The sequence below is a fragment of the Engystomops pustulosus genome, chromosome 1 (assembly GCF_040894005.1).
Source record: "Engystomops pustulosus chromosome 1, aEngPut4.maternal, whole genome shotgun sequence".
NCBI lineage: Eukaryota > Metazoa > Chordata > Amphibia > Anura > Leptodactylidae > Engystomops > Engystomops pustulosus.
The window spans coordinates 34,051,192-34,070,217 of record NC_092411.1 but is presented as its reverse complement, the minus strand read 5'-3'; the positions used below and the strand labels follow the sequence as shown (position 1 = coordinate 34,070,217).

At 41.5% G+C, this 19,026-nt stretch overlaps 1 protein-coding gene across 1 annotated transcript; it reads left to right on the top strand.

Moving 5' to 3' along the window:
* The first annotated feature begins 1,230 nt into the window (after positions 1 to 1,230).
* Positions 1,231 to 8,471, top strand: CD180 (CD180 molecule). Its single transcript, XM_072137429.1, has 3 exons — positions 1,231 to 1,358; positions 3,735 to 3,901; positions 6,727 to 8,471. Exons 1-3 carry the CDS (start codon positions 1,275 to 1,277, stop codon positions 8,465 to 8,467), a joined length of 1,992 nt encoding a protein of 663 aa, XP_071993530.1. The 5' UTR covers positions 1,231 to 1,274; the 3' UTR covers positions 8,468 to 8,471.
* Positions 8,472 to 19,026: the final 10,555 nt, after the last annotated feature.

Below are 19,026 nucleotides of genomic sequence, written 5' to 3'. Positions count from 1 at the left end.
TGCTTATTGGCTGAGAGTAGCCGGCAAGGTAAATGCCCCTCAAAATGTTCAGACAGATCGATATCTACAATTGACACTTACTATGCGTTGCCTAGGGCTTCATAAATACATTTATATGGCCCACAAAGAGTCAAAGTGGTTATCCCAAGTATTAAAGTTAACCTCTATCCTCATAGGGGAGAGCACAATGATTGATTGGGGTCCAACTACTAATAAGGAGAACGGGACCCATCATTCCCACAAATGGGTGGAGCAGCAAGACCAGCATGCACCCTGCCGCCCTATTCACTGTCCATGGGAGTGTTTGGAGATCTCCGTCATTCCCATACCAGTGAATAGAGCGGAAGGGTTAATGTTCTTTCTCTGAGAATGGGATCCATGTTCTCCTGAACACAGACATCCTATTCTTATGATCGTGGGTAGGGGATAACTTAAATACTTGGGGCACCACCTTTTGAAAGAGAGGCCAATTATGACCAGGATTTTAGCCCTTTAATCTAGGGTCTATCTACCATAGAAGGCATATGGAGCAACCCGAAGAGACAAAATATAGTCTACAATAATGCCCTACATCAGCATCAACATAGACACATAGACACAGTGAATTACCCCGAGAATCATGGAGAAAGAGATGAGCAATCACCAAAGTGTGGTAGTGTTACCCAACACCAAAACGGGGGCAATCAGAATCTTAGCACAGTCTACAGATACAGAAGTGAGGAAAACTCGTAGCACAGTCTGTATAAAGTTATATTTTGATGCATCAAACTCAAATATAATTTTGGAAATGTGGCCAATTCTAAATACTATAGTGTAAGCCCCTACCTCCAAACCATTGTTTTAGCTAATAGCAAGGCTGATTCTGGGGATGTACAGTGGAGTTTATTGCACCTTTTGTGGAATAATGGACATTTATTACTTCAGTCTTGTCATTAGGACCTCTACATCTTTTCACAACCACCATTAGGAGGTGCTAAATAGGGTGATACATAACCATATGTGACACAATATGAATTACAACATGGAATCAATCTGTATCATAGAGACGGGATCCATCATTGGGTTGTTCCATCCGATGGTTCCCACCTAGACAGTTCCCCCAGTATGGAAAAGCAGAACCTAATATTTTGTGCCAGGCTGTGATTGGGCAGCCACAGACTCAGGAAACCTTCAGTGATGAAACACTTCAACAATTATTTTGCTACCGGATGCTACAGCAGTTGATTGTAACTTCACAAGGAGAAGTACGCCTCCCACACTTCTCCTCCCTGACAATGGCTTTTGCTGCTTGTTTTGTATTTTTGCTTGTATATCAACCAGTTCTCTCAAAAGAATCACAAGAACCCACCTGTTTAGAGGTAAGTACTATACAATATCATATAGGTGCAATAAGCTGTTTTACTGTTTATGATATATTTTGTATTGTAGGTTATGGCTAGTATATAGTTGCTAGGTTGTGTTTATTTTTAGTATATATAGGATATATATTCCTGCAATGCATGTGTTACTTCAATATGTGCTCTATATACAGACGGTCCCCTACTTGAGGACACCCAACTTACAGATGACCCCTAGTTAAAGACGGACCCCTCTGTGACCTCTGGTGAAGCTCTCTGGATGCTTTTCTTCAGTCCCAGACTGCAATGATCAGCTGTATGGTGTCTGTAATGAAGCTTTATTGATAATCCTTGGTCCCATTGCAGCTTAGATTTTGAAAATCACTGGGGCGAAAATTTTTGTCTGGAGCTACAATTATACAAATTCAACTTAAGAACAAACCGATGGAACCTATCTTGTATGTAACCTAGGAACTGCCTGTATCTACCTGGATATGGTCTCTAATCACTCGTACGACTACAGTCCCCAGCATGCCGGGAGTTGTAGTCACACAAGTTAGACACCCTGGCATATGAAATAATAAACCCATAACACACAGTGAAGCAGGAACACGTGTGCTATATATAATCAGAGTCACTAGACCTGAGAGAGCACAGATGCATGACAACCACCTGTCACTTCCACCCAAATCCCTCAACGCATGGATGAAACTCATATCATCAATCAAAGACAGATGTTTCATTAACTTTTCCCCCCCTAAGTGTTATTAATATCTTAATACAATTAAAGAATACACAAGATTAATGAGTAATCACGATCAAAGAGGGAAGACACAAAGGAATCATCTAGGAGAGGAATAGAAAATCGGAAAAAAGTGCACATTTTGCAGATATTACATCCAGTATTACGTATTATGTGGCCAGACAGACCAGACTTTAGGGCCAAATCTACTTCCCATTTATTCTTCAAAGAATCTAATAGAACACATGTAGTTGATATCGTCTTTGGCAGAAAGTCATCTTCAAATTGCCTAATACAGGGGTGTCACTTGCATTGGGTGTATTCCCCAGAGTTGTGGCACAATGCCCCACGGTGAGCACGATTTTCCCTTCTGTAGGCCACTATGTATTGACTTTAGTTGACTTTCTATATTGTTTTCATTCAGTTACAATATTATTTAGTCTTTGTGGTAGTAGGTGGATACGGTCATCACTAGACTGATCTTTATATAGGCTTATAGCAGTGGTGGCGCACCTATGGCATTTCTGTGCCATTTCTGTGGGCACTCAGACCATCACCCAAGGACAGAGTTCACCAAATAGGACCAAATCTTCCTGCACTCCCAGAAAACTAAAGCGACACTTCATTGGCTCTTTGGAAAAGTGAGAAGGTGTTGATAACTGCATTATCTTTGGAGGTCCTCCTGCTGGACCCGCCATTCTTCCTGTACAGAAAGACCCTGGAGAGAAGCTACAACGAGAGTCTGAATTTACCCTCCTTCTTTCAACTGTATTGGTTGCCTCAGGCGGCCTATACAATTGAAAGATGAGGAAGAACAGGTAGCAATTAGTTACTGCTTAAAATGCTACGTTGGCACTTTACGGTAAATAAGTGGATTTTGGTTGTAGTTTGGGCACTCTGTCTCCAAAAGGTTTGTCATCACTGGCTTATGGTGACGAGTGGACCCAAACTCACAATATCCAGGTCCATGACCAGCACTGTTCAGCCAAACTTCTTGCTGAGGTCCGTTTTCTGGGACCTAAACTTGGACTATTTGGCTCACCACCCACCACCATTAACACTGCTGGCACCCATCATGGGTGTTAACTCTATACATGCCAGCGTGCACAACACTATTTACATGACCGTTTGACATCATCAGGAAACAACGATCTTCAGGAAAATGCAGAACGCATGTCAACACCGATCGCAGGTGTGAGTGCATGACTTGCAGCACAATTTGAATTGTTAAAACCTGCACATTGTCCGGATCCGTCCAGCGGCGCCGATGAGCCAAAATCCGATCGCGTGCGCCAAAAACCCCAGTTAAATGCGGTGCAAAACGGAAAAATTTGGGAAACCGACGGAAATGTGTTCCATGGACCCTTAGTAAATATGCCCCTCAGTCTACAAATATTTTCGGGAGGATCTTGTGCATCTTTAGCTTTGAATGATCCAGGTAATCCATACATTACACCCCTCCCCCCAACTTATAACTGGAGATCTTTGCATGATTACAAGGGGGAATGGTAGTGATTTTCATTTGTACAAGTAAGGTTTACAGATATAAAGGTCTCATGGCTGAAGCGGTGGCTCTCGGGTCCGCAGTGCATCAGGTACATAGATCTGCTGAGCCAGTTCCCCAGGTCTATAACTTATCTATTTTTTCCTTCCAGATTATTGTCAATAAAACTTATAACTGTGAGGGGCTCGGACTCCAGGAGGTACCCGATCTTCTGCCCAACAGCACCGAGACTCTGGATTTCAGCTTTAACTCACTGTACGCCCTTTATAATTCTGTCTTCAGTCGCCTAGAAAACCTGGAATATTTAGATTTATCACGGTAAAGATTGAACTTAACGTCTTCATAATTTGAATTCTTTAAAGGCCAGAAAATTGCAGGATATAGTTATAATTTTCATTGAAAAATTATCCAAGTTGTATATTTCCAGAAAATCTGTTTAACATAAACACTTGGATGCAGGGCCGATTCCAAGGTATTTGCTGCCTGAGGCGAAAATTTAAATGACGCCTCCCCATCCCCAACACCGGTGCATCCCTGCTTACAGGATATCTTCAGCCCACTAAATTTCCAAATTTTTAAAAAGCATTTACACCCTGATTGCTGAAAACATTACTTAAAGAGGACCTGTCACCCATAAAAAAGCACTAGGAGCTGGGATAACACCAGCAGTGTAACACTGCTACATCTGGGGTAGCGCTAGGAGCTGCTTTTTATGGCTGACAGGTCCTCTTTAAAGTTAGTCACTGGCCCTCTGTGACACCAAAAATGCTAACCACTAGCCAGTCAGTGACCCAGAAAATAGTGGCATCTAGTATCTCACAGGTGACGATCTGATACAGATTTACCACCCTAAAATTTTATTTAAATCGTGCCCCCAATCACTTAAATGACATACAGTACCCCATATAAACCCCCTCCCTTTTATATACACCCCTCTCCTATATTGATATAATTCTTAAACCCTCAAGTTATATTATATAATATGTAGTTAAATTATGGCTAAAAGCCACTCTCAGGTTATATAGTGTCCAGCTCACCTCCCATATTATATAATATGCAGCCCCTGTTATATTATATACAGCCCCCTTATTATAAAATATGCAGCTCCCATATTCTATAATATACAACCCCCTTAGATATATGTAGCCCCCTTATTATATTATACACAGCCCCCTTATTCTATAATATACAGTGCCTGTATTATGATATACAGCCCCCGTATTATATAATATTTTGCCCTTTGTATTTTGTTATATATAGCCCCTCTTTTCTATTATATACAGCCCCCTTTTAATATATACAACCCCTTTTTCAATATATACAGACCCCCTCTTTTTTATATACAGCCCCCTTTTTCATTATACAAGTATATAGCCCCCTTATTTATGATACACAGTCACCTTTTTTATTATATAGCCCCCCCCCCCCCTTTTATAAAATAATAAAGAAATTACTCACCTTCAGTCACGCTCCCCCACCGCTCGGGCATCTGCCACCTGAGGCGAGATTTTCATGGATAACATTGCTTGGATAACTTATAGGTCATTTTCTGGTGGCACATTCCCTTTAGTCCATTTTCTATATACAGTGGGTCAGATTTATAAGAAGTGTCCTTAGGTTAGACAGTGCAGAGTTAGACTGGACAGTCTTACTCTACTCCAGATTTATCTAAGTGTCTGGTGCTGGATGATAAATCTGTCCTAGTATAAGATGTCTAGTCCTACTCTGCACCTCCTATTACTTTGCTTACTTCATGCCAGGAAGCTAGGACAAAATTCTGTTGGGTCAGCAATATTTCTGGCGCACGGACCATTTTGTCGTGAGTATTTCTTAGGCCACGGCCATTGTTGAGATAGTCATAGGAGAGACAGAAAACTTTCTAAAACCCTAAATGTGGTGGTGCAGACAGTGTTTTAGTGCAAACTACGACATAATTCTGTCATAGACAGATTCATAAATCTCCCCCAGTATCTATCTTTATTATCTGTGATAACCAGCATTGCCGGGATAGTAAATAACTGCTTTTAGCTATAACCAAATAGAATTGGACATAAGTTTCCAATTAAAGACAATAATCAGTAAATTTAATCTCCCCTAAACAAACATAACTGCCTTATTCCTCCCTCCTTCAGAAAATCTCTTCAGCAAGTCACACAAAGCCAACATCTCTCTCAAGTCCCCTTTTCCTCCCTCAGGAATACTCTTCAGTGAGTCACACACAGCTAAAATCTCTCAACACCCCCCCCCCTATTTCTCTCTCAGGAATACTCTTCAGCGAGTCCCACACAGCCAACGTCTCTTTCAACTCCCTTTTTCCTCTCTCAGGAATTCTCTTCAGCAAGTCACACACAGCCATTGTCTCTTTCAACTCCCTCATTCCGCGCTCCCTCAGGAATTCTCTTCAGTGACTTACACACAATGGGGGTCATTTACTAAGGGCCCGATTCGCGTTTTCCCGACGTGTTACTCGAATATTTCCGATTTGCGCCGCTTGTACATGAATTGCCCCGGGTTTTTGGCGCACGCGATCGGATTGTGGCGCATCAGGGCCGGCATGCGCGCGACAGAAATCGGGGGGGGCGTGGCCGAACGAAAACCCGACGTATTCGGAAAAACCGCCGCATTTAAAAACCGAAAATGTGTCGCTTGGGGAGCGCTCACCTTCACCTTCTATGGGATGGTGCATTCCGGGGCGTTAAGATTATTTTCGGCGCTGCAGCGCCACCTGGTGGACGGCGGAGGAACTACCATCTTAAATCCCAGCCGGACCCGAATCCTGTGCAGAGAACGCGCCGCTGGATCGCGAATGGGCCAGGTAAGTAAATGTGCCCCAATGTTTCTCTGAGCGTATTTTGGCAAATGATTGGAAAGTGTGGGGTGAAAATTCCCACTCAAACCATAGTCTATGACATTCCCCCCAGTAACAGGAGGCAGCTGTGAAAAATTCTGAGGTTGTAAATGTGATGGAGGACACACCTACACTAAGTTTTATTTATTAGATATGTTCAATGCCCAGGCTGACCAATTTCTAAATACACTTGTCAACTTATTGATTTCGTTTGGACCACAAAGTGTTAACTCTGCAGTAACATAGCAACACATACAGAGCTTTCAGTCATCTTAAAACCATTTCTCTGTTTCAGGTGCAGCATAAACTGGATATACAATGAAGCCTTTGGGAGCAATGCGAGGCTTAGCACAGTTATACTTGCTGGAAATCCCATATTGTACATTGCAGACACTGCGTTCCTGGGAGCGACCTCCCTACAACATTTGTTCTTACAGGAAACCTCTGTACAGGATTTATCATTCATTCCCTTGAAAAGCTTAAAAGGTCTGGTGACTTTACATTTGGGAAATAATTTCATCTCCTCTATAAAATTTCCTCCAAATATCACCTTGGACAATTTGAAATTAGTAAACTTTGCGTTAAATCGGATAAACTCAATCTCGGTGGAAGATGCGAGATTTCTCAAGCAAATCAAAAATTTGACTTTAATTCTAAAGGGAAACAATATTGAATATATTGAGCCAAATGCATTCAACTCTAGTGACTTCCATCACTTGGACCTCACCGGCTGTGCCTGGAATACAGACTTATCTTCCCTTTTAAGTGGCCTTATTGGATTAACCACAGGAACGCTCAGAATTGGTTCATTTCTTGACCTTGATGGCAACAATTTTGATGTATTTCCGAAGACTCTGAACGGACTCTGTAATATAACTGTGAAGGAGCTCAGTCTACAGTATAGAAAAGTAAGTACAGAGGCAAAAGAAGCGTATTCTTGCTTGTCGAAGATTGAGAAACTGGATCTCACGTGGACATACCTTGATACTATTCCCCGTTTGAGTCAGTCCAGTATCTTAAAGGAATTAATTCTCAATGAAAACAAATTTTCCAGTCTTTGTAATGTATCATCAGAGAGTTATCCATTAGTCACACATCTACACCTAGTTGGAAATAAAGAAATTTTGGATATGGGGGCGAAATGCTTAGAGGGTTTTCCAAAGCTCACATACTTAGACCTCAGCCACAATGATTTCCATGTAGTAAAATGTTGCCGGGTTCAGTTCAGTGGTCTAAGTAGCCTCTCTCACCTAAATCTCAGTTATGGACCACCACTTCCATTAGACAACCCGGCATTTCCTGAGAACAAGAAACTGCAAATTCTAGATTTATCACATTTCCATTTGTTAACTGATGAGTCATCAAGACCTTTCAGTAATTTAGCGGATCTGAAGACCCTGAACTTATCTCATAGCCTTGTGAACATGAGCCATACGCAGCTTCTCGACGGCCTGACCGATCTTGCTTTCCTAAACATGAAAGGGAATTCATTTTACTACGGGACTCTCAAAGGTGAAAATCTGTTCTCCAAAGTTCTACAACTGGAAACCTTAATACTATCTAACTGTAACCTACAAGTTATCGAGAAACCAGCCTTCCAGAAGCTAAAAAAGTTGAAAACCATTGACCTTAGTCACAACAAACTAACTGCATTAGCTCCAGATACCTTCAGTGGCCTTCATGAAATGTCTTTGAATCTCGCCTCCAACATGATCTCAACTATTCCCATTGGTTTGGTGCAGAACATATCAGGTGGGAACACCATTAATTTAAGCTACAATCCTATCGACTGCTCGTGCTCAAATATAGAATTTCTGACCTGGTTCAAACAGCATGAAAAGATCTTTCTAGACAAGTCAAACACTAGGTGTGCATCACCTCGGTCACTTGCTGGTAGAGAGCTGACTGAAGTTACATTAACCTGCAGAATTTCTCCTATGTACATAATAGTAATTGTCATAATTGCTATAGTTTGTATAATCCTTACAATATTTATTGTACAATATTTTAGGAGAAGGATTTATGCCGCCATTTAGAAATGATGTTAATGTTGGTATCAACAACTGAATTCCCAACAAAATAAGATCATTTTTTAGATTTCAGATGAGATTCCCCTATTGTCTATAATTGATCATGTGGTATCCTGGTTCTAGCTACGCAAGGCCCCTTTCACACTGCAGAGTGGGGATGTATATATGTATATAGATGGCTATGGTGCCCCGGCAGTGGTAGGTGCCACACACATGCACAGGAAAATGATAGAACATGCTTTACCGTTTCCCGTGTTTATAGCCGTGCGCGGCTATGGAGAAGGGGAGGGTGAGGAGCTCTCAGCCCTCCTCCTCTCCAGCACACTGCCGGGTTAAACGTTGACCCAGCTGACCCCATACTTCCTGACAATGAAACTCCTGGTACCTGAGAACAAAGAAGTATCAAAAAGACCCTGATCAGAAATTCCAAGGCATTCGTTGCCCTTGAATGACACATCCTGTCCCCAACAGCAAACACATTTGCCTGGGGCGAGTGCATCATCATAACCCATAACAAAATTAATTCATGACTTAGGCCTTATGTATTCGGGCCAGATGGAGGAGAGAGGAGGGGTGAGGGCTCCTGACCCCTCCCCTCTTCATAGAAAGCCAGGTAGCCACTGCACAATATAAGGCCTGTCCCATATCTTGCACAGCGGCCGCCTGGTTTGGTCACAGTGTGGTGTGTGCATGGAACCTTAGGATGAAACATGAACTTACTATTTCCTTCCGGCAACTTCCATCAGTAGCTTTCTCACCACAACCACCTCCAAATACCTCCATAGTCTGATTACAAAGCTTCTTATATTGCCTTCTAGACAAATATCAGTGACCATTTATAGTGATATTGAGATACTTCATATTTACTCGAGAATCAATGGTGTGGTGATAAAGAAGTAAAAGTAGGAGCCCCTCCCTTCCTCGACTTATCTTAAACCAGGCCAGGATGCTCGGGCAATAAAATCAGTATATCCAAGAACAAGATTCTAACTTAAAAATGTCTGATGATGGGATTCTCTAAACTTCTATTACAAAGATCAGCAAAAGGTGATGTCCTTACTTATGTTCTAACAAATCCGAAGACACTTTACCTAAAGTGATGACTTAATTAGATGAGTGTAACATTATATTTGGGCATAGTCTATGCAGGGTGTCTCACCCGCCTTATATATGACGAGTGGTGGTGGCAGCTAAAAATCACTTAGGTTCTGGAGGGAGGAGAGCTGTAAGAGGACGGTCCAGTGTCACCCGGCACGCTGAAATATAATGCAGGGATATTCCCCTCTACCGGCAGAACAGCCGCACCAGAACTGTATGAAGAGGGAACGTCCTTGCATTATATTGCTACATTTGGGGGCGGCACGGTGACTGAGTGAGTAGCACTTCTGCCTTGCAGCGCTGGGGTCCTGGGTTTGAATCCCATCCAGGTAAGCATCTGCAAAGAGTTTGCATGTTTCTCTCCGTGTTTGCGTGGGTTTCCTCCAGGTCCTCCCACACTCCAAAACATACTGTTAGGTTGTTTAGATTGTGAGCCCCATTGGGGACAGACACCAATTTGACAAGCTTCGTGCAGCGCTGTGTAATCTGTCCTTTGCTCTGTGTGCGGCCGTAGGATCGAGCCACTATGCAGCACCTTTACATGTCCTGCACAAGTTCCTGATCCTGATAAATGGCAATACCTTTACCCCAAACCATATGGTTTCAGTCAAGACTCATATTATATTCGCTATCCATGGCTTCCTTTCTTCTAAATTCAGCTTTTACAATTATGCTGCCCATCGCTCCAGCCAGAGGCAGTCTGGTACTTGGTGTCAGACATTGTCATCTGGTAGGTGCAAGATGGTGGGAGCCCTGTCCACAATCCAGCCCTGTGTAAATTTGCTGTGAAATTATCTGTGTGAGGGATTGTTTTATTCATAACAACCTCTGGTTTTCATCAGTGCAATCTAGGGGTTCATAAAGCTTTTTGATCACAAATATATTTTGTGGGATGGATAATTAAGAGCTCAGATCCTTGGTTATCCTTATTTCAGATCTTATCTGAGATCCTTATGTAAAAAATTAAGTTTTAACCCTTTGAAGACGGGGTTTGAAAAGGCTTTAATAACCATTATTAGTAGATTTTCAGACGGCTGTTGCTGTTCTTTTTCAGCAGGATACCTTTTTTTGCTGAGCTATTTTATTTTTACATTTTGAAAATAAACATTATAAATGAATCCTCTATTGTGTGACACTCCTTGACATGCTTTAGATAGTACAAGGCCAACAGGGGGACCATGTTTTTCATAGTGTTGTGGGGATTTTTTTTGACTATTTTATTGGGAAGTAATAATTTGCATTGCTATATATTGGGGCACATTTACCGTCGGGTTTCACGTTTTTTTTCCGTTTTGCCCTGAATTGCCCGGGTTTTTGGCACACGCGATCAGATTGTGGCGCATCGGCGCCGACTTGCATGCGACACAAATCAGGGGCATGGACGTCGGACAACCCGACTGATTCGGACAAACCGAGTAATTTAAAAATGAAATTGTGTCGCAAGCCATGCACTCACATGCACCGGGAAGAAGAAGGTGAACTCTGGAGGATCTGAGCGGGGAAGCGACACATGCAGGAAATTAGACGCACAATGTTAGTGAATTGAGGCAGCTCCGAATCCTTGTCGGACAACGCACCTCGGGGATCACCACGGGACGGGTAGGTAAATGTGCCCCAATGTGTGTGCTTTCCTAATGTAGCTGGGTCCTCTTTTAGATCCACAAGGGTATGTTGTCACTTGGTCGCTTGATTGTTTGCATAATACACTGCCCCCTCTATGTTGTCAGCTAAAAAAAAACAACAGCCCTAATAAGGCTAGGCTACAGCCAGTCCAGAGGTCCTTTATTGGACCCAATCGCAGTGTGATGTCATCAGCAGTCCCCCGCCTCCCCTCCCTGTGCCCCATGTAAACAAACAGGGAAAAGGAAGTCGAGCTGTGCTCAGCTTCCGACCGGCTACACCCACCTGTCCCGCAAGATACGTCCCTGGGAATTGGGACGGGTGGGTGTGGCCGATGCCCCGGTTTGTTTACATGGGGCACAGACTGGAGTGATAGCATTGCTGGACGTCGGAGGTAATTACATGTTTATTTTTCTTAACCAGCCCCATTCCGGCCACTTATGGGGGGGGGGGGTTTTATACCCTCGGACAACCCCTTTAATTAGTGAATAGGATCCGTCAGTATGTATTGAAATTTGTTGGAGATTGGATTCTGCCTGGCTGCTGTGGCTACACTATGCACAGGAACTTACTTAACAATGTGAACAGTGACATATACAGTATGTGCTGAAAGAAAAGCGTTGGTTGATTTTCTTTGCCCATCTAAAGTAGGTGGGAGGAAACAAAGGGTGGACCCCTTAGCGAGGGATGACCCCTGGTATGTGGTATGGCATATGCTACAGAGAAAGGGCAACCCGGCCTGGTCATACTGAGGTAACATCGGCCTACACAAACAAGGAACCAAAACTAATTTGAAGAAAAAGGAAACTTTCATTTCCTTTTTTCATGTTTATAGAATGTAATAACCGTGCAATGAAGTTTAGCAAATTTCATAATTCAATTACAGAATCTAATTTGCTTTTTCAATTTCTCTGTTTGTTGTCTGCAATGGAAACATTTATTGTGGACATTCGGAGAATAGACTGTGCCGTGACGCAAGTCAGGACAGGATTAAGTTTATCTTAAAGGTTCATGGATTGAGCAGTCTCCATACACAACGGTTGTCAATTGTACAATGCTGTCACCTGCTGAGAACTGCCAAGGTCGGTGATGACACTGATCATCTTTAAAGTGGTGGTCATCACCCTCTGTGATGTTATTGGAAAGCGCAGTTCGGCGGAATGACAGATGGGAGCCTATTAAAGACTCCCATAGCTGTTATTAGTATTTTGTGAGACAGACTATAATCTAAAAGCAATATATCTACAATATACTACAATGCAGTGTTTAGAGTTCAATTAACCTAGGGGGGGGGGGGGGTTTAAGGAGAACCCGTCAGGCAAATAAACCCCCTAAACTAAATATATTTTAATAAACTGCTATTAGAGAGCATTGCCTCTATGCCTAAATTGTCCCTCTACATGCCTGTAAAATTAAGCAATGCCGTCCTAAAGCTGTATGCAAATGACCTGTGAGATGAGTCATTATCATATTCAGCAGTCCAGCTTATTCATGAGTGGGAGGCACAGCCACACCCCCAGTGGTTGACTGACAGCCTGTATAATGATGTTATGTATAATGGTGTAATGGCTGCTCCATGTGCTTCCTGCAGCCTGTGCGTGTATGAGAGATACAACAGCTCCAGGATGCAGCCATGATATAGCAGAACATGTCAGGTACTTGTGTAGCTGATGTCTGTGTCTCACACATGTGTATTAGGAGGGAGAGCATGACAGCAGATAAAGCACAGACACTAGCAATGTTTTACTATACATTACACACAGGCATGAGCAGGGGGAAGAGAGGGGAGGGGTAACAGGGGTGACATCACTGCCTCTGACCATGTGACCACCATCATTTACATAATAAAGAACAGATGATTTTATAATGATTTATGTATGAATTGACTAGATAAAGGTTGGGATGGGATCCTTGTGAGCTGCTCCAACAGGAAGAGGTGACAGGACTAGTGACAGAGACCTGATGACAGGTGTCCTTTAAGTACCTTGGGGGGGGGGGGGCTGAAATAATAGAAAAAAAAAGTTAAGAAATAGAAAAAAAAATTCAAATCACCCCCTTTCCTTAGAACACCTATAAAATAAACACAAAATCATACACGTTAGATATTCGCAAGTCCGAAAAATGTCCATTCTATTAAAATATAAAAACATGTATTCTCTGTGGTGAATTGCCAATTTGCCTCCAATAAGAATTTGAATAAAAAGTGAAAAAAAGTTTGAACATTTTTAAAAATGGCATCAATCAAAACGTCATCCAATCCCGCAAACAATGACATCTTACACAGCTCAGAATATGGCGACTCAAGGGATTTTTTTTCTTTTTTAAAAAGGTTTTTGAATTGATTTAAAGATATTAATACATCACTATATAAATGTGGTATCTCTGCGATCGTACTTATTCATAGAATAAAGGAGAGGTGGTAAATAATAAAGAATCAGAATATGGCGCAACTTTGTTATTTTGCGAATTCCACCACATTTGAATTTTTTTTCCAGCTTCCCAGTATATCACACAGAATTCTCAATGGTACCAGTAGAAAGTACAATGATAAGCCCCGATATATATATTAGTGTAACAAAAAAAAATCTAAAAAAAAAAAAAGCTACGGCTTGTGAAAGGAGAGGAGTAAAAAGGATACACAAAGGAAATGCAAAAAAAAAAGAAAAAAGAAAAAAAAACTTGGTTATGAAGGGGATAAATATAATAAAAACCTAAAGACCTGTAGTATAAATCAAGGTGGAGATATAGAAAAGAAGCTTGAGATAGGACAAGGAATGAACTTAGACTTTAGACTCTTTTCTAATGGAAGCCAACAGTAATGAAAACATCTCAAAATATAGCGACAAACACATAATTGACCACAACTGGACATCTGCCATTATTAGGCATCCAATACAGGGAGTTACCTACAAACCTGGGTTCTGCGGGTTTGTTCTTAAGTTGAATTTGTATGTAAGTCGGAACTGTATACTTTATAATTGTAGGTCCAGGCAAAATTCTTTTGGTCTCTATTACTATTGGATTTTTAAAAATGTTGGGTTGTCATAAGAACCAGGATTAACAATAAACTTCATTACAGACGCCTGTGATAACTGTTACAGCTGATTATTGTAGCCTAAGGCTAAAGTACAGTAACATCCAGAGGTCAGTTTGTAACTGGGGGTCATCTGTAAGTCGGGTATTATTAAGTAGGGGACCGCCTGTATATATCTTCACAATCTTAAGAGTCATTCAATGTATATAAAATAGTGTCCTACAATTTAAACCTTTGGTAGGGTCATACTACTGATGGAATCTCCAACAAACTCCTGGAATTTTGGAAATCGTGGCTTTTTATATTTCATGACAGGTTTTATCTTCTTACTTTACATTTACCCAACTGTATACATTTTAACGTAATAAGATTTAGTTTCTAAAGTTTACACCAGTTTAGTAAAAAAAAAATCTATATTATATATATTTTATATATACTGCATGTGTCCATTAATTTCATTTATAGTACTTGATGAGGGAGAAACTACAAAAATGTTGAAGTAGTTAATAAAATAAAGCTGAAAAGTTTTATAAAGGGTCACTCTCAAAGGGAACCTACCACCACATATCTACCTATAAAAGGTAGATCAGGTGGTAGGTGGATCTATAGGACGTGAGGATAGCTCTTTTAAGTGCTACTCCTCACGTCACCACAATCTTTTAATAACTTTTATTTCCTTAATATGCAGATTTCCTCGTAGCTGCACGTTCCTCGTCCATGAAGCCTGCCACCTGTGCAGAAGCTCCGGCCTTGGAGCAGTGACCGCGCAGGCGCGGCCCTGCTGTTCTGCGCATGCGCAGATGGCAGGCTTAGTGGACGAGGGCGCACAGCTACGAGGAGCTGCGTGCCAGAGACATCTGGTAGGAGGATCAAAGAGGCTACTGGGGCGTGGAGTAGCCGCGCCGCGTAGTCTCAGCCCCGGCTACTCCACACCCCAGTAAATCTGCATATTAGGGAAATAAACATTATTAAAAGATTGCGGGACGTGAGGGTTACCCCTTAAAAGGGCTATCCACACATCCAATAGATGCACCCACCACCCGATCCAACTTTATAGTTAGATCCGTGGTGATAGATTTCCTTTAAATTATGTTAGTGTATATTAGGGCTTTGACACCAAAACTATTTTGATTTCATTTCAATGCACCTAAAGGGGCATAAGAAGCAATGAATACGAATAGCTTTTATTAATAAAGTAATTCTAAGGCTATGTTTACAACACATTATGTGATGCACTCAACATAGACAGACATATACTGGCAGAAGGAAGCATCCTTTTTTTACTTCTGTCTGCACATTATACATCCTGCAAGACACAATCTACTTCATTCTAACCTGCTCCCTCCAGCACAGAGGCAATGAGGGACAGATGCAAAGTATTGTATCCGTCCCCGCCGTCCGCTGAGTGTACATATCCCACTTCTGATGTGATGTCACTGGGGTAACACCTTGCACATGATCAACACCCAATAACTAGCTGCCGATGATGTTCCACAATGTTTCAGGGGGAAGAGGACGTTAAGGACGATGTATACTGCTCTACGTGCAGACATCTTGCCCCTCAGTTGTAAGGACACGTTGGTAATCCTCCCAATGTACACTTACAACAAACTGCCAAAACTTGATGTGACTGAGGCCTAAGCCTTTTGTTCCTAAACCTCCTATGCAGATCTCTGTCCCCATGGTATCAGACTACAAAACAGTTTTGCACACACATACACCAAGTAAGTAATATTGTATTTAGTCCTGCCATCTCTTTGTACCCCCCCCAAAAAAAAAAAACTTTATGGGAAATAAACGGACAAACCATACAGCCTCAGCCTTCATGCCGACTTTTTATTTCAATCGTACGCATTGCAGCTGAAGTATAAATACTTGTCCAGTATACAACAAATACAACATTCATAAAGTTGTGGGTTTTTTCTTTTTTTTTTTTGACTTGTGTACTTTGTTTTATATAAAGTTAAGACAACAAACACTTTATTGCACAGATACTAAGCTGGTATTTCTACAGCAGAAAAGACTAGAAAAGGAGCACAGATCTTGTTACATAGAAGAGACTATTCAGTAACACAAATATCTTACATCAGTAGTAAGGTTAACACATACAAACAAGTAGGAACGTGAAACACACCAGGTACTTCTCAGACTACAAAATGATTGACGGCTGTGAGAATCGACTCCACGACACAAACATCTGTAAACGTTGAATCAACAAGGGGTGAGGAGAACTCGGAAGGCAAAAAATGAACAGCGACTCAATGAGTGGTGGTGCTTTCATATTTGGTATTTCATAGATTTGCCACTAACCCTATAAGCTTTATATTGGAATTATTATGAATCGTCTTTGATTAGTCAAGGGTGCGGCAGGCAATAAAACGCACCAAAAACACGTGTCGAACTGTCATGATGTCAACTACTTATTGTTCTAATGTGAAGATTGCAGAAGTCTCGATGAACGTGTTGTCTGGACTTCTCATTTTGACGACAATTTGAAGAGCAACACAGAACATATTGGTGTAGACTAAGAACGAGCACTGTCCGGAAGCTGCTACAAAGTTACTACAGAAGGCAAGTATTAAGGAGGAGTCTGGTTTGTTGAAGATTCGGCAATCTTTTCTTTTTATGTTTTTTTTTTAAGATGTCTTACTGCCTCTCCTGCTGGTGATTCCTTTCTTAACTTTTGACATGTGCCATCCCTCTGACATTCCTCTATGGAAGAATCAGCGACTTGCCCAGATGGTGGCTCAAAGTGGCCAACCATCTAATGTGTATGGCGATATCCAGATGTTGGGGGATGTTGGATTTCAATTCTTTTTGTTTTTGGACATAAGCCACCACCAGAGATATCCATCTCAGGTTTGCTTCATCTCCCCATTGAGAACATATACTTTTGTCCCATCTAGGTGTGAATATGTGGGGTCATTCAGTCAAGATAGCTGAAGTCTACACTAGTAATATTCCTACATTTCCCAGAGGAACATCAAGTAAATGGCACAATATAGTTTAGTTCTGAGTAATAATAATACATACTTTTACTAAAAGAGACAAGTCGGAGAGTTGACCGGTATTTTTACCTGCACTTGAGAGTAGTTTCATTGACTATTCTCACATGTAGCCAGTAACTGATGGTGAATATTATGTATGTGTATAATCACAGTGCTCTACACAAGGCATTGCAGACACAGGCATAGAAGTGGCCACCTTGGATAGTGGTACTCTAATAAACGCTTGTCAAAGTAGCCCTATCACAGTTACGTAGTCTTTTCTTGATATATACGTCTAGTGCCCATTACTAATACTCAAAATGCTAGAATAGACTGGTAAGTAGGAAAAGACCTGGTATAATAGATGTGCAGTTGACACTGGGGTAATTGGGTGTAACATCAGAGTTTCTATTGGTATAAAATGTGGTCTGCACATTTCAGGGGCCTACCGCTCCCTTCATCAGGTACATAAGACACAGCGTAACAATAGGTGGACTTGTAGGGGAGCGTGCAGGATCTTCTATGTGTGGTATTGGCATCACAGTGGTGCTGCTCACTCCTTAACGAAAGTGGCGGCACTGCCGGTCTCAGTCTCGGAGACCAGAAGGATCTCTGTGCATTACCTCTGGTCCCTACTGCCTCCAAGACTAAGAGACCAGTTGTGCCTCCATCATATAGAGTGAAAAGCAGGCTCACCCATTTTTTCCACCCAATGGCACCCTGTAATGCTGATACCACTCATTTAGAAGGTCCTGCGAGCTCAACTACAAATCCACCTATCAGCACCCGGTGTCTAATGGACCTGCTGAAGGGAGCGGTGCACCCCTGAAACCTGTAGTAAACATTTGATGGCAATGAGAGCCCAGTAGCGTTCCTACTAGATGTACCAATGTATACTACATTGTCCGGTCACTAAATCCATTCCCTGAAATTCTAGGATATCAAAAATTTGGAAATCGCTGTAACATTGTAGCAGCTACATATTACATGATGTGGACACAAACTGAGCGCTGTCACTCTGAGTGAGGGCTATTCCCAGTGCATTTATCTCATGTCATCTTAGGGTTAAGCTCCTCCTTCTACGGCCATTAACTCACAAGTACATATGGCGGGGAGTGTGTATATAAAATATAAATAAGGCTTTACAAAAAAAAGGTAGAAAGTAAAGTTACCCTTCAAGCACCAAATAGCTCTAACATGGCCCCATGTTACACAAAACCCCCTTTATTTTACAATATTCACATATTTATAATACAGAAAGTGAGAAGCTATGAAATGTATGGAGCTATTTAATGCACTTACAAATAAAAAAAATGCTGGCACAGCTTAACCTCTACATTGTAAGGCCCCGGGCTACACAGTAACACCCACATGTGTTTTTGAAGAAACAAAAAAATTATTTTATGTAGCAAAACAAGTTTCCCTTTCAAGCCCAAGTAGTAAACAGAAATATATACATTCAAGACCTGCAACAAAAAGTCTCTTCCCCACAAAAAGTTAAGATATTTGCACTTGTGAAATGGAGGTTGAGAATAGGACGGAATCAATACTCTAAAGGAAAGATCAGTGCTTTGATAATAGTATGTGCTATGTATACGGATCGGAAAGGCTGTAGGTTCACTAGAAAGTATAGGCTATGAAGGATTGGGGACACCAAGCTATTAATTAGTGACTGGATGAGGTCATCGTTAAAGATGGTAAGTATTTGGCACAACGGGCTTGTTAACAGTCCAGCATTATTGAAGATCTCCTTTCATACTCCTATACCTTACAGTAGGCCACTCGATGAGAAGAGGATACACCTCTGCCTGCCTATATTTTATAAC